The following is a 16,683-nucleotide window of genomic DNA, read 5'->3' on the forward strand; positions in this document are numbered from 1 at the left end:
CTAGCATAAAGAAGTTTTGCACTGTGTATAATACAATACCTCTAGGCATTGGGTAGCTAGCTTTGGCTGTTTTTTAACAGTTTCCTATGAAAGGCAGAAAAGAAAAAAAGCAAATATTACCTCTCAGCCAAACATGGTGGATGAACATAAAGCTGAAAAGATATACTTCACTTGTCATAGACAAGTAAGAATGACAACATTAGTTAGCTAAAAATCTGAACTTAGGACATCAATATAATTTAAAAAAAAAAAAAAAAAAAAATCATTTAAATTAGTTTATTTATATTTTACTGGGATAAATCCACAAGCAAAACTATTTTGGACAGGTCTTAACATCTGCTATGGATGTACTGTAGTGTATAACATCAAAAAATGGCACCCCTCAGCATGAGACAACTGACAAACAAGTGACCAACCTAACTACAGACTTACTACTGTTCTTCTGTTATCAGTGGGACACTAGGACTAAGACCGTGTCTGTCAGTGCTAGACATTCACAAGTGCTCCTCAGAATTACATCTGGTTACTAAAGTCTGTTGTGGGCACCCATCATCACTAGATGAAAAATAATGTTCTATGTTTTTTTTTAAATCAGCCTCCACTGTACTCTTAGGCTAAATGACTCCCATCCTATGAAAATGATCTTACCTAAGTTTAACAATTTCTTACAAGCAGAATCAAACACTGTACAGTATAAATACTCTGTACTACAGTATACAAACCAAATTATGTACAGCCATCACTGTCTTGCAGCATTTTTCATAATTGCATGTGTAAGCCATGATATACCATTATAACACCCTTCCAAGCTGCATAATCTCTTAACTGTGACTAGCAGTATATATGTACATTACTGTTATTGTAAACAGTAATCACAGTAATCCTTTCATGTCTCCTACAAGCATTTGCACTATAACATCATCAACATACTGGAATAAGTTCATTCAGACACCTGGCTAATTCTGTGACAAAAGAACTGTCAAGAAGTGTGTAATAAGTGAATGGATTTGGTGAATACAGGGAAAGGGAGAAGAGGGGATGTATGCAAAACCACAAAGGTATGTTACATAAACAGTTCATTTCTTGACCATCCTCTTCTGTTTACTTTCCTGATGTTTCAGCTCTTTCTCTGTGTTTATCCTCTAGGTCCCACCAAAGTATCAATATCTTGAAGAAGCTTACTCTGCTCTGTATTAACTTCCTATTCTTTCTCAGTTCACTCTCATCCTGTCTATGCTGACATAGTTAACAAGGTTTATGCTGACTCACCCGTCCACGCTCCACAAGATTAGTGATCATGACGACTATGTGGACACGCTGTTCCCAAACCATGCGCCAGAAAGTGTCAAAGGTGGATGGCAGTGGTCCTTGAGTGCCAATATAAGCCCGTGCCTTATCGTAACCATCAATGTAGTTGGCATTCACATACTCCATGGCCTTTTTCTGTCCTGGTAATGGTCGCAGTGGTACCCTGGTGTGGTCATCTGCAGAAAGCACATGGAAAGGACTGAAAACTAATGCATTTAATTTTTTAAAGACAGTATTACCTACAATGACAAATGTATAGTTCACTTAAAAAACACTCAGGCAGTACAAGGACAATGTAAAACACCTAATTTAATATATAAAGTAGTGTATTTCATCCATTATGCAAATTAAGTACAAGTGTGACCATCCATTTAAAACTATTTCTGAATCCTATGAAACTCTCAATCTCTAGGCAGATGCCATAATCCTAAAGAGGGTGGACACAAACAAACTGCTTCAATGTCTGTCTGTCCTCTTCCATCAGGCAACCCTTCTTCCATCTCATATTATTCTCACCTATATGCCACTCACCCTGTCCCTCCCTCTCATAGGTATCTCTCTTTCCTTCTCTCTTCCTCCACTCACTCACATACACTCCTCTAGTCAATCATTCCATTCACTCCACATGGCCAAACCATTCCAAGGAGCCGCTTTAAACATTTTCCAGCACATCTGCATCACAAGACTCCCAAACTTTCTCATCTGTCTGTCTGTCTCCCCATATATCTTGAAACATTCCTCTCAGATAACTTACTGTATTTCCACTTCTCTTACTCTTGGCTTATGTCATTCCATCACAACCCAAGCTTCACTTCCATACATTAGTACAGGGATCACAGTACCATAATTCAACAACTTTTTTACTTCCATGCTCACCTCCCTCTTTCTTGCTACCACCCTCACTGCATCTCCAGCCTTCCTTCCCAGCTGTACTCTTTCTTCCATTTCATCCCCTAACCCCTGACTTTGAAACTACTGTACCTAAATAATGAAACAAACTGCCCTTTCCTCTCCTCCATCCTTCTTTCCTTCCACCCTCTTCTGTCTTTCTTTCCTTCATTCTTCCTCATCCTTCTGCCTATGGGTGACTTCAGACTCCCTCTTCTGTATTTCTTTCCTTTATTCTTTTCTCTTCCTTCTCCCTGTGGGTGACTCTATATTCAGTGAAAAGCCAAATGGTTTCCTGTACACCAGGAAACCAATTACTATGCTGGGTAGTAACCATATAACCAAATCATGGCACCTGGTGGTTTAGTGGGTAATTATAGCAGTCCAATCAGATTGAGGTGGTGAAGATTTATATCCAAGGGGTGGTTTGGGTTTAGTGCTCAAGTAATGCCACTCAGGGATGAGTGAGGCTGGTCACCCTCATCTCAAGTGTCAAGATCAACTTGCCCAGCCCCGGGCTCCTATGCTCCTCGTGGGGAAACGTAGGATTGGATGATGAATGAATGAATGAATGAATGACATACCGGTACTGTAAAATACATGTATAATTAATAATCATTATGACTTTTTTTTCTAACCTACTCAGGCATTCAACAACTCAATGTGGTAGTTAACTTGCTATTCTAAAGAAAATTAATCTGAAACTAGAAGGGGAAATCTAATTATGAACAGATACACCAAGAAAGGGTCACGGGATTGAGGCGTCTTGAAATAGATATATATATATATATATATATATATATATAATCCCCTCCTTCCCCAATGAGGCAAAACATTTTGACCACTCTGTATCCACTGAGCAACCAATATTACACAAGATGGAACCCTCAGAAATGCAACGCCTATGCCCTATTATTGGTTTAATGCCAAATCTACCCTATCCTGTACCCCTGATGTTTAACCAATTGTTCTCAAACTCAAAGTACTTCATCCTTGACTGACCCTAAATCCTTTACCAAGTTTGGTCTAAGCTAGATCAAGAGTATTTAAAGTGTCCTTACCCTTTGACCTATTATCCTCAAAACAAAATCACATCATCCTTTGCTAACCTTAATCTTTACACCAAGTTGTCTAAATTGAACATCTTTTTAATCCTTTTCTCAAATATGTTAGATTCTTATTAGAAGCTGCTGTCTTCCCAACAGATAACCTTATTATGGCCAATCAGCCACCTGTTATCTGGGCTCTCTATTGAGTTAAATGACCAAACTTTTGACTCTGCCAAGTGATATTTACCTCTGACAAATTTTCCTCAAAACTGGAGCACTTCATCATTTCTGGCCCCTCAACCATTCCACCAAGCTTGTTCTAAATGAGACCAAAGCTGTCTCAGTTGATCTTATCCTCAATCTATGATGTTTTTCAGTTAAATTTTAGTAACTTCTTCCTCTGACAGCCCTAAATCATTATTCCAAGTTTGGTGCAATTGTATTCAATAGTTCTTCTATAAGCTCGCAAACAGACAGAAAGACTGACCAACTGACAAACCAAATAAACCAACCACCTACTGCAACCTCCTTACGCTATGTGCACTGGTGAAATATTCTAGTCCTATACTAAGATTAGTACTACTAGTTTTTTAAACAGCATTTAGGGTACTATCCTACCTACCTTTAAACAATACTACACCAGTAAGAGTATACAGTACTTTACTGAACTGTACTGGACAGCCTTACTGCAAGAACATTCTATTAAGAAACTTTTTGACACTAAAAGATAAGCTTCAGCACTCAGACTAAAATGATTCAGTACTAACAAGCAACAATATTCAGGTAGCGGTTCTTCTGCTTGTTTTCAGGATGCTGGGAATGTTCAGCTGGGTGATGCTCTTGGGCTGAAGCTGCCTGTATGGCTTCGTACTCCTTTGAAAATCCAATGTCTCCATCAGCATGAAGTTCAGCCACATGCTGAAATGTAAGAAAGGATGAATGTGGCTAAGCGAAGTACAAAGTACAAAGGAGTATAAAGGAAAGCAAACAGCAACAGACCTTAAGGTCCTTTCGAGGCTGTTTTTTACAAAGTAGACTATGACTACGAAATCTAACTCTACATGCTGAAAGATATGGACAGTAAAGCAAGAAGGCTCCCCCCACCTCCACACCCTCTAGTTAAAACTGGCAAGAAGAAGTGAGGAAAAACCACCATGCAGCATGGAAAAACTGACATGAGTGTGGGCTGGCAGTGAGGAAGGCAAGCAGCTAAGGATGAAAGTGCTAAGTGTGGGAGGGAGGGGAGGGAGAAAGCAGAGATAATAATGTTTGGTGATCAATGTCATTCCTTAAACTTGGTCTGTCTAGTCAAGCAGGCTTGTCAACAACAGGTAAGCAACTGCTTCTGTGGGGCTGTCCAACAGGTACAGTGTAGTATGTACATAAACTGTGTAGGGATCCAGCACCCCCCTATGGCAAACAGTGTCTCACCAGGTTCCAACCAGTCCTTCCCACAGCATGGTGTAGAGAAATACTGTACTGTATAAAGAGGTTTGGCCCCTGAGTGACTGCCACAGCTGCTCCACCCTAGGTGCACAACACCACCATGTGTGGGCTCCTTGTCAATGCCACAATGTCTGATACAGGATGATAAGTGTCAGTGGTGAGAAGGGAAATGACGAGCAAGAGAAATGCTGGGGAAAAGGGGCGGCAAAGATGGAAATTGGTGAGGTAAGATGTGGTAAGGGAAACTGGTGAGGAAAGGTACTGAGGGTAGGATGTTGTTAGGGAATGTGGCGGTGAGGGATGGGGTGTAATGAGTGTGGTTGTGTGGAAAGATGGGTGCATATGCAATAATCAGCTCTTTTAACCAATTCAAATTTGGAGAAAGCATATGACAGGGTGGATAGACAAGGATTGTGGAAAGTGTTAAGAATATATGGTGTAGATGGGAAGTTGTTGAATGCTGTGAAGAGTATGTACGATGGTGCGAAGGCTGCAGTGCGTGTGGATGGTGAACTAAGTGAATTTTTCTCTTTGAAAGTTGGTTTGAAACAGGGACGTGTCATGTCTCCATGGTTGTTCAATCTGTACATGGATGGGGTAATAAAAGAGGTACAAGGTAGGGTAGTGGATGTTGGAGTGGCCCTGGTGAGAGGGGATAGTGTTTGGAAACTCCCTGTACTGTTGTTTGCAGATGATACTGTTTTGTTGAGTGAAGACGAAGGGGAGCTGCAAGGCTTGGTGGATGAGTCTGAGTGTGTAAGAAACGGAACCTAAAGGTGAATGTAGGGAAGAGTAAAGTGATGGTCTTTGAGAGAGGTGAAGTTAGTGAATGTACAGCGAGGTTAGATGGTGAGGAATTGGAAAATGTGAGTACGTTTAAGTACTGTACTTGGGTAGTGTGATGAGTAAGGATGGAGGTTTGGAGGGTGAAGTGCTTGAAAGGGTACAGCAGGGAAGAAAGGTTGCTGGTTCCTTGAAAGCAGTGATAAGAAACAGGGAAGTGAGCATGGAAGTGAAAAAGTTACTACACGACAGTATTGTGATCCCAACTCTAACGTACAGAAGTGAAGCTTGGACATTGTTGGAAGGACACAAGTCAAGAGTGAGAGCAGTGGAAATGAGTTATTTAAGAGGAGCCTGTGGAGTCACGTGGAGAGACAGGCTGACGAATGAGGATATAAAGGAGCGTTGTGGTGTAGATGTGGATGTGATAGGAAGCGTTATGAGGAACACACTGAGGTGGTTTGGCCATGTGGAGAGGATGGAGGGTGAAAGACTGACGAAGAGAGTGTATGTGAGTGAGGTGGAGGGGGGAAGAGGGAGGGGGAGGCCGAGGATGAGATGGAGGGATGGGGTGGAGAGGTATATGAGAGAGGGGGGTGTGAGTTGGGAGCAGGGCAGTGAAATGGCGGGGGACAGGGCAACTTGGAGGCGATTTGTTTGTGGCCACCCCAAACGGGATTGAGGCGTCTGGCAATAGATAGATAGATAGAAATTTAAACCTGGCAAACATGCACCAGGAGATGATGCACTTCTGATCTTTCACTCCTCACTGTTATTCATTATTCATCAACAATCCAATTCCTTCTTTATTCTATCCGCAAGGGCCCATACATAATCTTATATGCCACGCCTTTCCAGTCATTCACTTAACCCTTTCAATCCTGTGGCATACTTTGTATTATATCTTTGATACATCTTGGAGGTTTCATTCAACTTGAAAAATTTTTCAAACTGGAGGGGCTAGATATAGCCCTCACTAACCATCCTGACAACCAGAGGTCTTCCCTAACCTGAAAACAACTGTCTGATGGTAACAAGAACAAAACAATTTAAAAACTGTCAACATACCCAACAGAATGCAAGAGTGTCTCCACACAGCTATGGCACAATGACATCCCATAACTTTGTACAAATTTGCCATTATGATAGATGAACATTCATGAACATGGGATATCTAAAATTATACACTTCTATGGGCTGACCTCTAACCCCATAAAATCCCTTTAAAAGGCCTACTCTAAATCCAAAAAATTAAAAAGGTGTCTAATGGGTATTTGCCCAAGGAATCGGGTGCCAAGTTTGAAGTATGTTGAAGAGATCTAAGAACAACAACAACATCGATTTGAAAAGAGTTTGAAGGGAAGGAAGAAAGAAGAAAGAAACTAAGGAAACACAGCACATCTTCAGAATATGTGGAGACCTAGAAATACTGCTTCAAACTGAAAGGGATTAATCCATTTCATTTTCATTTTACACATCACCATCGTATATTACTAGCACTATCCACCAATCAGGGTAAAATTGCAAAGCTGAAGCAAATCATTATCCCTTTAATCCAGTGACATGTATAATTTTTTTTTTTCCAGCTCTCTTCAGGCAATCATACAGTATTCATCTTAACGACAGAAATTACGCTGTCAATGAGTTCACGAAGACTGTTTCTGATCAATACTGTACTACAAACAGTCTCTTGAAAAATCATAGGTAGCAAGCATTAAAAGAGAGAGAGAGAGAGTAAAGTCACTGGACAGAAGGGGATATTTCAGGGCAATATTACGATTTGAGAACACATCTGACAGCAAGAAACTAATTCCTTATGGGAGCGGTTGTCCTTGATAGCAAGAGTTTTCATGCTGCACAAACAAATTAGCACTCAATATTTCCCCTGTTCTGACAACTAAACTTCATTTATTATTCAACAATACATCCCTGTAACTTCCTTTCCCTCTAAGTAATTTCTGCAGAGAGACCAAAGAAACTTATGCTTAGTCCCTTCATCTTATCAAAGCATGGAAAAGGTGGTTCAAATGGAATGATGAAAATCAATGGAAATAAAGCCATCACCATCATCATCATCATCATTATCCCAACTTTTATTCCCACCTTAAAATCAGAGATGATGTGAAAAATCAATTAGTGTACAAATGAAATACATAGCAAGAGTTTCCTACAAAGTGTACAGTACAGTATTACATTATTTTACATTTTCAAATCATTCTGACAACTAAAAATCTCGCACTAGATGCATGTTATCTGGTGGTGAGCAATATTTATTTTGTAACCTACATAAAAACACTGAGCTACAATTCTTCTAAGGTTTGAAAGTAGTCAAACCCCGAGTATAAAGACGAATAAACAGAGGCATAAGTGAACAGAATTACTCATTATATCTCATCATGTACTGGTTAAAGCACACACACACACACACAGAAAAGAGGGAACAACAAAGTACGCACGCATTCACAAAAATACTCACCTTGGCAAAATCATGAACATCGATGGGCCCATAAGTCCCTCCCTCCCCTCCTGTATCATTTTCCCAGTCATGCATTAGGACTGGCGGTGCTTTAGGTGGATCATCAAGAGAGTAGTAGGCCCCCTGGAAGAATCGTCTGGAAATGGTAGCAACAATTAGAAACTACTAAACACTGTGAATCTGGGAAACAAAAACCTGACAATGTCAGTTAACATGGCAGTGTGGTGGTGAAGGGGAGAAAAAGAGGTTTCACGGAAAATCATAAAATAACATGGTGGACAGCAATACAAGAAACACAAAATATACAGAAACAAACTGGGAGCAAATAGCATGGAGGGAAAGTAGAGTTAAAAAATGAAACATAGCTTTGTAAAGGGTGGTGGCTGAATCGGTAGTGAGGCGGCCTGCAGTCCTAATGGACCCAGGATCGAATCCCGGCTGGGGCAGAGAACAGTTTAAGAATCTGAATTTCCTAAAAAGCAGACTTTCCTGATCTACCAGATGACCTGCCGACATGTTGTAAAAGTACCTGCTAATACCAGTACACCAGTCCTGTATGAGACAGCCCTAGCATGTATTCAGTATGGACAGTGGGTGTTAGCGCCGAAGTGGTGACATGTGGAGGTGTAGGAGGACTACTGGGCCTTGGGATAGGTCACTGCCCCCAAGAAATAGGCCCTGAAGCCTTTGCCCAGAGTTGGACACTTAAAAAAAAAAAAAAAAAAAAAAAAAAAATGTAGTGAGGATACTGAGGAGATGCTACCATACACAGCACATACAGTATGCTTTTGCCTAGACAAAGTTTTAGCATTCAAATGCAACTTGCACCTCAGATGGCTTGCCCCATGTTACATGAAGAATGCAAGCTATATCCTTCTTCATGTGGTGGAACAACATGATAATGACATAACCAAACAGATGCCTTGTGGTTAAGTGGGTCAAGCTGAAGTGCATGGCTGACATTTAAATTTCTTCAGCTGATGTATTTTCTGTCATCACATGCTTCAATACTAATAAGGCATATGGGCCTGATGGAGTCCCTCCTGTTGTTCTCAAGAACTGTGCTTCTGTGCTTACACCTTGCCTAGGCAAACTATTTCACCTTTGTCTATCAACTTGTATCTTTCCTTCTTGCTGGAAGTTTGCTCTCATTCAGCCAGTCCCAAAGAAGGGTGACCATTCCCAACCCTCTACCTATCGTCCAATTGCTTTAACATCCTGTATCTCAAAAGTTTTCGAGTCTATTCTTAATAGAAAAATTTTAAAGCATCTTTCCTATCACAACCTGCTTTCTGATCGTCAGTATGGGTTCCATCAGGGACGCTACACAGGCGATCTTCTCACCTACCTTTCAGATTCCTGGTCATCCTCCTTTCGGGACTTTGGCGAAAGCTTTGCCATTGCACTTGACATATCAAAGGCTTTTGATCGAGTCTGGCATAAATCTTTAATTTCCAAACTGCCCTCTTATGGTTTCTATCCTTCTGTCTGTGCCTTCATTTCTAGCTTCCTTTCTGGTCATTCTATAGCCGCTGTTGTACACGGCTAACATTCTTCTCCCAGATCTATTAACAATGGTGTTCCTCAGGGCTTTGTCCTATCACCAACCCTCTTCCTTTTATTCATCAATGATCTTCTAAGCTGTACATCTAACCCTATCCACTCATACACTGATGACTCCACCCTTCACCTTTCCATTCGATTCCTGCAACGTCCATCTCAGCAGTTACTTCAACAAACAAGGGATGAGGCTATGGCACACCTAATGTCTGACTTGGCTTGTATCTCCAACTGGGGTAAAAATAATCTTGCTGTTTTTAATGCATCACAGACTCAGTTTTTCCAACTATCAACCCGACAAAATCTTCAACAGGTATACCCACTAATGTTTAAGAATATTCAGCTTAATCCTGCATCATCCTTGAACATGCTTGGGGTTTCGTTTACTCGGGACTTATCTTGGAAAGATCATATTACATCTCTTGTAAAATCTGCTTCCAAGAGACTGGGTGTGCTAAGCCGACTCCGTTCCTTCTTTACCCAAGCATAATTGTTGACTCTATACAGGAGTTTTATCCGCCCCTGTGTGGAGTACAACTATCATGTGTGGGGAGGCTCCCCACATACAGCTCTTCTCAATAGGGTGGAGTCAAAGGCTTTTCGCCTCATTAACTCTCCTCATCTTACTAACTCCCTTCAACCTCTGTCTCTTCGCCGCACTGTTGCATCTTTATCTCTTTTCTATCGCTACTTCAATGGTCACTGCTCCTCTGAACTGTCTGCATGCATTCCTCCACCTCTACGACGTACGCGTAGCACCCGTCTAGCAGCAAACTCTCGTCCCTTTTCTGTCCAACTCTCTAATGCAAGAGTTAACCGTTACTCCCAGTCCTTCATTTATGCAACAGGTCAACTCTGGAACTGTCTCCCCCTGTCTGTATTTCCTGCTTCCTATCATTTCCAGTCTTTCAAACGCAGTGTGTCCAGGCATCTTGAAATGATCGGATCTTGAATTTGGCTCTCTCTTGTATTTTGTTTTTCTCTTGGAAGAAACAGTTTTGCAGACTCATTGCCTTTGGTTCCTTCTTCCTCACATAAAAAAAAAAAAAAAAGTAGGAAGTGAGGTGAACAAGAAGGCTGATAATTTTCAATAACTGTGAGCAGGATTGTGCAAATAAGGCAAAATGGAATTTGGCTCTCTCTTGTATTTTGTTTTTCTCTCGGAAGAAACAGTTTTGCAGACTCGTTGCCTTTGGTTCCTTCTTCCTCACATAAAAAAAAAAAGGAAAAGGGGAAAAAGAAGTGTGTGGTAATCACAGGGGCATTTGTCTTCTTAGTATAATAGGAAAAGTGTATGGTAGGATACTTACAGACAGAGTTAGAGAAAGAACAGAGAAATTAGTTGGAGAAGAACAGGGAGGCTTTAGGAAGGGAAGAGGTTGTGTAGATCAGATATTCATTCTTAGATCTTTAGTGGAAAAGTTTCTAGAGAAGGGAAAGAAGTTGTATGCAGCTTTCATGGATTTGGAGAAAGCATATGACAAGGTGGATAGACAAGGATTGTGGAAAGTGTTAAGAATATATGGAGTAGATGGGAAGTTGTTGAATACTGTGAAGAGTATGTACGATGGTGCGAAGGCTGCAGTGCATGTGGATGGTGAACTAAGTGAATTTTTCTCTTTGAAAGTTGGTTTGAAACAAGGATGTGTCATGTCTCCATGGTTGTTCAATCTGTACATGGATGGGGTAATAAAAGAGGTACAAGGCAGGGTAGTGGATGTTGGAGTGGCCCTGGTGAGAGAGGATAGTGTTTGGAAACTCCCTGTACTGTTGTTTGCAGATGATACTGTGTTGTTGAGTGAAGACGAAGGGGAGCTGCAAGGCTTGGTGGATGAGTTTGAGAGAGTGTGTGTAAGAAACGGAACCTAAAGGTGAATGTAGGGAAGAGTAAAGTGATGGTCTTTGAGAGAGGTGAAGTTAGTGAATGTACAGCGAGGTTAGATGGTGAGGAATTGGAAAATGTGAGTACGTTTAAGTATTTGGGTAGTGTGATGAGTAAGGATGGAGGTTTGGAGGGTGAAGTGCTTGAAAGGGTACAGCAGGGAAGAAAGGTTGCTGGTTCCTTGAAAGCAGTGATAAGAAACAGGGAAGTGAGCATGGAAGTGAAAAAGTTACTACATGACAGTATTGTGATACCAACTCTAACGTACGGAAGTGAAGCTTGGACATTGTTGGAAGGACACAAGTCAAGAGTGAGAGCAGTGGAAATGAGTTGTTTAAGAGGAGCCTGTGGAGTCACGTGGAGAGACAGGCTGACGAATGAGGATATAAAGGAGCGTTGTGGTGTAGATGTGGATGTGATAGGAAGCGTTATGAGGAACACACTGAGGTGGTTTGGCCATGTGGAGAGGATGGAGGGCGAAAGACTGACGAAGAGAGTGTATGTGAGTGAGGTGGAGGGGGGAAGAGGGAGGGGGAGGCCGAGGATGAGATGGAGGGATGGGGTGGAGAGGTATATGAGAGAGGGGGGTGTGAGTTGGGAGCAGGGCAGTGAAATGGCGGGGGACAGGGCGACTTGGAGGCGATTTGTTTGTGGCCACCCCAAAATGGGATTGAGGCGTCTGGCAATAGATAGATAGATAGATAGAATATCAGTTTAAAGAGAGATAATTTAGGGAAGTTAGAAAAGTTGACTAATGACTAAAGGGTAAGATGGTCAGTATGGAAGTTAAGATGAACCACAGAGAAAGCGATTTACTGCTGACACTCACATATAGTTGAAACCTGGGCAATGAGTGACCGACAACTTTCTTGGTTATATGCTGTTGAAATAACCTTTTTCAGAACAGGATGCCAAAGAAAATGTTTGAAACTGAAACCGAGGGTATTGTTGAATGTGCCAGACCTTATGTGATATGGAAGATGAGAGTGAAGCAGTATATTAGTGACAGAGAGCAGGAAAAGAAAGTGGAATGCTTGGGATGGTGAGAGAGGTAGGCTGTGTGAGGACAGAGTGGCTCTAACATGGCCATTCCCTATCATGAGGTTCCTAAATGGGGGCAAGACATTGGCCAAGATGATGATATAACAAAATACAGAATATAGTAAACTAAGAAATATATATAAGGTGTGCGTCTGCATATGCATTCATAAAATAAAACAACATAATTAAAAATATCCTCTGATGTAACACATGAAAACTCTTTCACATACCTCTGGGGGTATGCATACCCTCATTTGGGAACCTCTGTTATAAAGTAGTTGTCACTTTTCCATTCACACAATTTTAACCTGATACTTTCCACAATCCCTGTCTATTCACCTTGTCATACACTTCTTCCTGATCCATAACAGCCATATTTTATTGTCCTCTTCACCAACACTTTCCATTATCTGTCTCACTACAAATATTTGATATACACAAATATGTACCACTCAGAACACTGATTCATCACTCACCAGACATTCTGATACTGTATCTTCCTTATCTTCACCATTTCAGTTTTCCTTATACTTTTCTTACAACACTCTATCAATGGACACCATGTTAATTTTTGCACTTAGGTCACCCTACATTTGTACAAAGGCACCATCTGAGTCTTCATCCACATCACTAATGCAGCTCTATTAATCTAGGTCTTCTAATTTGCCAAGTTTCATTCCATTCACTCAGTTACCTTTTATCATACCTGCATATACTTCAACAGCAGCTGTAGCTTTCCCAGTTAACTTCTTACAGCAGTCTTCATATTCTCACACACCACATATCCTATTTGTGCACCATCAAATCTAATCATATTTAGCACAAGTCTGATCTCATTATTCCTTTTCACTATTTTTTTCATTCTTTCCATATGCTTCTTATGTCTCTTTCATTGGTTAGAAATTCTGCACTTTCATTAGATACATTCTTCCAATTATTTAGACATTCATATATTTTGACATGCTTACAATAACATTTAGAAACAACAGACCACATGCCAGGTTTTGTAGGTCCTATTACCACATGGCAGCTATCCATGGGTCATAATTTTTAGTTATATCCTTCCTCAATCTCATAACTTAGTTCCCATGCAGGATCTAACCCTATGCCTTCCTCAGTTCACTGGGCACACCTCCCACCATTTTCATTCCTGTAGCCCTGTTTCTGAAGTACTGTGCTGTAGTTTCTTGTTTTCAGTATGGTCTACATTCACTTTCCTCTAAATCTGTTCATTTTTCCTTCTCTTAACGGACCTCTTCACATGCTTCTTACTCTCAAAATATTCTCCATTCCATCAAAACTCTTTTACCGTATTTATGCAAACAACTTCTTCCTTTCTTCTTCCACTGATCTTTCAACCCCCCAAACCCACCAAGTAGTTTACTCTTGGTAGTCGACACCCTTACATGGCCACAAACGGCTTCAACATTCCCAACCATAAACCCCTTGCATGTGCTCTGCAAATTTTCCCCATCCATTTGATTAATACTTACTGATCCTAACTCCTTCACTAATATTCACTTGCCACTGATTTGTTTCTCTACTCTTACTTTCATTTTTCTCACAGAGTGCTCCACTCTCCCCATATTCTCTATTCTTCTTTTAATTTCACCTCGCATGCCACAACCAAACAGTCAGATAAACTTCCACACCATTCTCTCACAATTCTTCAGTAATTAACATAACAAAGCAACCTTCTCTTTAAACATAAACCATAACCAACAAGACTCTTAAAGCATTCTCTTCAATCTCACAATGCCATATATATCTATGCATTTACAGTACAGTGCCCTCGCACAGTGAACGAATTCAGAGTAAAAGATTCACCTAGTGAATGAGCAGGGGATAATCAGGTCCACAAAACCATAATGAACAAGCTGAACCCCGAGTGAATGAAATCGGGGGAAAGTATAGGCCATAACTGCCATCTCCCATACTGAATGACCCCCCCCCCCCAGCAGATGCTGCATGAGAAGCCAGATCTGAGCAACCTGTTGAGCAGAATGCAGTGGAGGACGAAGATTTGCCTATGACGAAGATCAGTAAAATTCTAGTGGCAGTGGATGTTCTGCGTGAAGAGTTCAAGACAAATTAAACCAGCTACCTTAGGACGCAGGAAGTGCTCAGTGGAGTAAAAACCACTTTTCATCATTACATTGAAAGGCACAATATGGAAATCAACAGAAGAAAAACACTCATCACACGCTACTAACGAACTCAAGAACAACAGGAGCCAGTTGCCTCTACATCGCCTGCTACACTTCCTGGGGAAGATGATGATGTGATGTCAGTGGTGTCATCTTTGGACTTAGAAGGATTTATGGGAGAGGTGAAAGAGGTACAGACACATGGGGAAGTGGTTCAGTCAGGTGATGTGGGCGAGACTGACGACGGGAACGAAGTATCTCCCTGCCTCGGAATCACCCGTATTCAAGCCAATCAGGACTGGCTTCTGCACCATTTAAGGTAAATAACCATGTGTTTTATATTTTATATATCTGTACTGTATGTGTTTAAAATGTACCCTTTAGTACATCTCTATGGCTCAAAAAGTGGACTTTGAGGGAGTGGTGCCGACCATATGCTGTCTTTCCCCTATGTTGTTCACAGTGAACGAGTTCTCAGTGAACGAGCTCGTCTGCCACCTATAAACTCGTTCACTGTGCGAGGGCACTGTATTTGTAATCAAAATATGAACTGCTTAGGCAAAACCTTTTCTTATAGATGTATATCCTCCAGCAGTTGTCCACTACCATTCTCCCTGGCACATCATAATGATCCATGATATCTTTCCCTACATAAAAGCTCTAAGACTCCTTGGCATGAGCCCTACTACACTATAGTATTCTGCTGCTCCTAAAACCTGTCAATATCTTCAATGCCTGTCATTCCAGGAAGCATATGCAACAATCACAACAATTTTGATATTTATAACACCTCATTCTTCTCTGGCATTCATGGTTCATCAGCTCCACTTTATCTATTATATTACGTGCTCGTGCCTAATCTTACATATGTCACACCTTCCTATTCATTACCTTCAATCCTTTATATCTTCAATTTACAATCAACCATCACGCTGTATGTTCCTTCTATTTTCACTTTCTATTCTTTTGTATTCTTCTTTCACATTAATTTTACTGAAGCCAGACCATGCACAGGTTCCGGCTACAAAGCCATCTGAACCAACTCTGGGCAACTGTGATCCTTACCATACTCTTTTTAGGATCTTCAGCACATGAAGAATAAGAGTCAGTCTTCTTTCTCCTCTAGCCCTAGGGATAATGTTGCTTATATGCTTAACCACCCATGTGTAATAAATACTGTATGTTCCTGATATACTGCCCATTTGGCTTGTCACTCAGTAGAGTCATCTGAAGGTATGAAATTAATATATCGTAAGCAGATGTACAATATCATAAAATACATCCAGTACTGTACTACAGATACTGGCAATAAATATGGCCTCCACTATATGCTGGGAATGCTAATGCAGAATCAGTGATCAGGGAACCAGGTATTTGAAAGCAGAATGTAGACCTACATTTCTTAAGATTACATTATGGGGATAGAATGGACTGATGTGAAAAAATGGGGGGGTGGGGGGGCACTTGTTTTATTGTATTCTAATCATTTCTTATTCTGACTAACTTGCTTAATGATTTGTCAGCGAACCGTCTCAAGAATTGATTAATGAACTTTTCGAGCTGGGAGGTGTGTCCGTACCATGTGTGTAACAGCAATACAAAAGTGACATAGCCTGATCTGTGTTACTGACCTCCATATTATCATGGCCACCACCAGCAGGAAGAGGGCAAAGGTAGCACACACTACACCAGCCACAATGCCTGCACTCATCTCAAAGCCTGCCATTTCTGCGCTGGGGTGTGGAGCACGGTGGCAGTCAGGATACAGGTAGATCTTGCGTGTGTGTGAAAAAGGGCCCTTATATGTCTTGTTATTTTCAGAGAAGAAACGGGAATATGTGCCCCCTCGCACTTTGACCTCATACATAGTGTTGTAGCTCAGGTTTGTCAGGAGAAACTGCAAAGGAAAAATGAACACTCAGTATTTTATAGCAAACAGTAATACATACATATACAGAGAGAGAGAGAGAGAGAGAGAATACCAACAACAACAACCTGGTCTTTGGTTATGAGCGAGTTCTCCCATAAAGAATTTACTGTTTTTTAAAACCCGTTTGTACCTTTACAACTACAGTACAAGAACTGTGACATTATTCACATACA

The 16,683-nt window shown here is 41.0% G+C and overlaps 1 protein-coding gene across 1 annotated transcript in view; it reads right to left on the reverse strand.

Annotated features, from left to right (window-relative positions):
* Positions 1-16,683, reverse strand: part of Ptp99A (Protein tyrosine phosphatase 99A) — a 220,633-nt gene that overhangs the window by 24,609 nt on the left and 179,341 nt on the right. The window contains exons 6-11 of the mRNA XM_080273510.1: positions 16,212-16,477; positions 9,236-9,238; positions 7,951-8,086; positions 4,013-4,163; positions 1,270-1,484; positions 40-84 (exon numbers count right to left, since the gene is read on the reverse strand). Of these exons, the coding sequence (XP_080129636.1) occupies positions 40-84; positions 1,270-1,484; positions 4,013-4,163; positions 7,951-8,086; positions 9,236-9,238; positions 16,212-16,477 (816 nt within the window). The remainder of the gene's footprint in view (positions 1-39; positions 85-1,269; positions 1,485-4,012; positions 4,164-7,950; positions 8,087-9,235; positions 9,239-16,211; positions 16,478-16,683) is intronic.

Source organism: Coenobita brevimanus, chromosome 55 (genome assembly GCF_032717465.1).
Source record: "Coenobita brevimanus isolate Jiangsu-jjx chromosome 55, ASM3271746v2, whole genome shotgun sequence".
Taxonomy (NCBI): Eukaryota; Metazoa; Arthropoda; class Malacostraca; order Decapoda; family Coenobitidae; genus Coenobita; species Coenobita brevimanus.